This window comes from Archocentrus centrarchus, chromosome 6 (assembly GCF_007364275.1).
Source record: "Archocentrus centrarchus isolate MPI-CPG fArcCen1 chromosome 6, fArcCen1, whole genome shotgun sequence".
NCBI lineage: Eukaryota > Metazoa > Chordata > Actinopteri > Cichliformes > Cichlidae > Archocentrus > Archocentrus centrarchus.
In genome coordinates, this window is record NC_044351.1 from 3,114,694 (window position 1) to 3,118,024 (window position 3,331).

The 3,331-nt window shown below is 40.3% G+C and overlaps 1 protein-coding gene across 1 annotated transcript; it reads right to left on the minus strand.

Annotated features, from left to right (window-relative positions):
- LOC115781177 (piggyBac transposable element-derived protein 3-like) lies at nt 1-2,559 on the minus strand. Its single transcript, XM_030730677.1, has 4 exons — nt 2,377-2,559; nt 1,967-2,177; nt 1,157-1,855; nt 1-1,063 (listed from the first exon to the last, which is right to left on the minus strand). Exons 1-4 carry the CDS (start codon nt 2,417-2,419, stop codon nt 238-240), a joined length of 1,779 nt encoding a protein of 592 aa, XP_030586537.1. The 5' UTR covers nt 2,420-2,559; the 3' UTR covers nt 1-237.
- Between the last annotated feature and the right edge of the window lie 772 nt (nt 2,560-3,331).

Sequence of the window (3,331 nt, forward strand, 5' to 3'; positions counted from 1 at the left end):
AAAATTTCAAAACATGTTTTTATTTATTTTTTAGAGTATGTCCTTTGGAGAGGACATCGGGACTCTCTTGTGGCAAATATGAACACATTTCGAGGCATACATTTACCTCTGAACTCTGACAATCTTTAGTGCTGTAAATTTCAAATGGCTACACCATTCAAGCCAGTGGTTCAGATTTCCAGGGACCTCATTCAGCTTATCAAAAGCAAGCTGATTAGTGTAGTTTAATCAGGTGTGTTAGTTCTGTTTTGGTTTGTGGTAGTCCATAAAGCAGTTCTTCTTCTTTGAGATGCAGAGGTACATGTTGCATTTGATGCACTTTATGTAGGTTTTTCCAGTGCACCCTTCTGCTCTGCACCTGGAACTATTAGGATTGTCCATCATCTGTGGCAAATGGACAGCTCCATACTTTCTCACTTCCTTATCTGGCTGGGGCCTCCTTCTCTTCTGTGATGGAACGTACTCCTCATCATTCGACGCATCAGATTCAATTGGATTAGGTTGGCCTGACTGCCCCTGGGCAATCAGTTCCTCACCTAAGAGCAGTTTGAAGTCATGGTATTGGAGAGTTTTCTTCATAGGTCGTGCCAAAGCTTGGCTGTCTTCCTTATACTGTAACCAGGAGTTGGTGATAGCCAGATCGAAGAAGTGTAGGATTGTGCGTACAGTCCACTTCCTTGTGCGGTTAGCCATTCTATAAAAACTAAGCATTCTATCACACATATCAACCCCACCCATGTTGGTGTTGTACTCTGCCACCACTGCAGGTCTGGACACTTGAACATGCCTTTTGTCTTTCAGTGACCATCTGGTCCGGGTATCCTGGGGCTCTATTCCATGCACTGTTGATGCCATGAGTACAGGTTTATTGTCAACCCATTTTGTCACAGCCAGCTCAGGATGTTTCCTTGTCACCATTACAGAGGAGCCTCTTCCTTGTTTCAACAACTCTTTATCAGATGTAATGTTACAATCCTTTGGGAGTCTATTTTTCATCAATGTTCCACTTGCAGGCAGACCCATTTCTAGCAATTTATCCAGTAGTTTTATTGAGGTGAAATACCTAGACAGACAGACACAAACACAAAAAATAAAAAATAAGTGTCATTTGTTTACAGAGAATCATCATCAACAGCACCACAATTGACGTTTATACCTGTCAAAGTACAGGTGAGTTCCCCTGGGAATGGACTCAGTCAACCGAAGAACTGCATTTGCTCCTATTCCAAGTCCTGTGTCTCTGCCGACAAAGGTGTTTTTTCCTTGGTAGACTTCAAAATCCAATACAATTCCAGTTGGAGTAGCGAGAACAAACACCTTCAATCCGGTTGGATTTGGCTTGCCAGGAACAAATTGACGGACTGGACATCGACCAGTAAAGGGAATCATTTGTTCATCAATGGAAACATTTCCTGGCCTGGGTAGGTTTAGGCAACCTTGTTGCACCTTCTTCAAAAGTGGACTGACTCTCCAAAGCATATTGAGCTTCCTCTCTTCTTCAGTTACATCAAGATCATTAGTGATTTTCAAAGAACATCTGATCTTGAAAAAGCGATCCCTTGTCATCGACTCAGCAACTATTGGCACTCTTGTTTTTTTGGCCCAATACATTTTGATTTTTGGGTAACCAAGGCATGCCATGTACACTGAGACTCCAAACCAGGTCTTAATCTCCTCAGGTGTTGTATTCAGACTTGAGCCTGACACCTGAATCTGTCTCTGGTTTGTGCAAAAGGACATGTCCTCAAAAACTTTGTTGTCAATGTACTGCTCAAAGTATTTTGATGGTGGCCAGTCTACACGGTTTGGGGCAGTACAGACAACCTCTCCGGAGTCTTCCAGCACAGGCAGGAATCTTAAGAGACAGACAAATACATTAAATAATTATGTCCTCTAAAAGTGATAGTTCATCCAAAAAAATACTCTTATCTGTCTAAGCTTATCTACTCTTGTCTCAGAAGCCTACGTGTTAGTTTTGGTCCAAAGTGGGCGACGGGCCCGTGCATCCTCAACTTCACTCTCCTCTTCCTCACTTGATGCCTCATCCTCTGAACTCCCGACCTCAAAATCACCGTCAATCTGTCCCTCTTGGTCCTCCTCATCTGACAAATCTATGTCTGAGTCTCCATCAATAATCCTGTTTAGGATTTTCTCTGCCTCAGTCAGTGAGCTGATTTCTATTAAAACAGGTTAAAAAAATAAAAAGCAAATCCTGATGTCCTCTATGGAGGACACACATAAACAGGTTATGTTTTATCCCAACAAATAATTAAACTGCTCTGAAAATCCACCTAACTATTCCTTAGATGTTCATTTACTAGAAGCAATCTGAATATTAAACTCACAAAGCTCATAATTAGAAAATAATATACTTACCTTTCTTCTTTCGATAAAATGTGCTCACAGGGATGGCAGCCATTGTGAAGAATCAGAAAGAAAATTCCAGAAAAGCCCCACCCCCACACATGTCATATCATTGGAAAGCCCAGGATGTCCTCTCTAAGGACCAACAGGATTTAACACAGTGGCATGTATAGTTTCAGAGTTATGAACAAAAAACCTATGTACTCCACAGAGGACAAAAATGCATTGCTGGGTCTCAGGAGGATATTGTTGAGGTTTTATGATCATAACTGGTGATTAAATAAAAGCTAGAAATCGTGATTGATATAAAAAGGCAGAATACTTGATGTGTGAGAACTGCTGCACCAAATATAGTGTTAATTCATTATTAATTAATTTGTTTCTTATGGTGTTAGAGTATTATTTTTATAGATTTAAATTTATATTCATTATGGTCATTGAATACTGGTGTTTACTGATTTTTTTTTTTTAACCCTGTCTTGTCTGGCAGGTTTTGCACTGTTGTGCCAAACATATTTGCAATATAGATTATCTATAGGCTCCTCTTGTTAGTGTTTTTCCTTTTATTTTATTTATTTGTTATTTTCCACATACATGTATATGTGTTGTAGCAATGCTGGAGTTGACAGGCTGGGAACAAAAGCAAGAAACAAAAGGGGGGGTGAAAAAGGGGACAGAGCACAAGTAGAAAACCACAATGGTTCATCAACTTCTGCATCTGTAAAAAATAAAAAAGAAGAAGAAGAAGAAAAAACATACAAAAACAAACAGTACCTGGAAAAAACAAATATATGTGAAATAAAAAGCATGGCTACACAAACCAACAATTTTTTGTTTGTTTGTGTGAGTGAGAGTGTGAATGTCTGTGTCTGTCACAAAATGTACTTAATGATGAGGGCGGAAAGCCGCAGTGGCACCCACCAGAAGCCAGAGGCACATAGAGAAAGACACCCCCCCCCCACCCCCC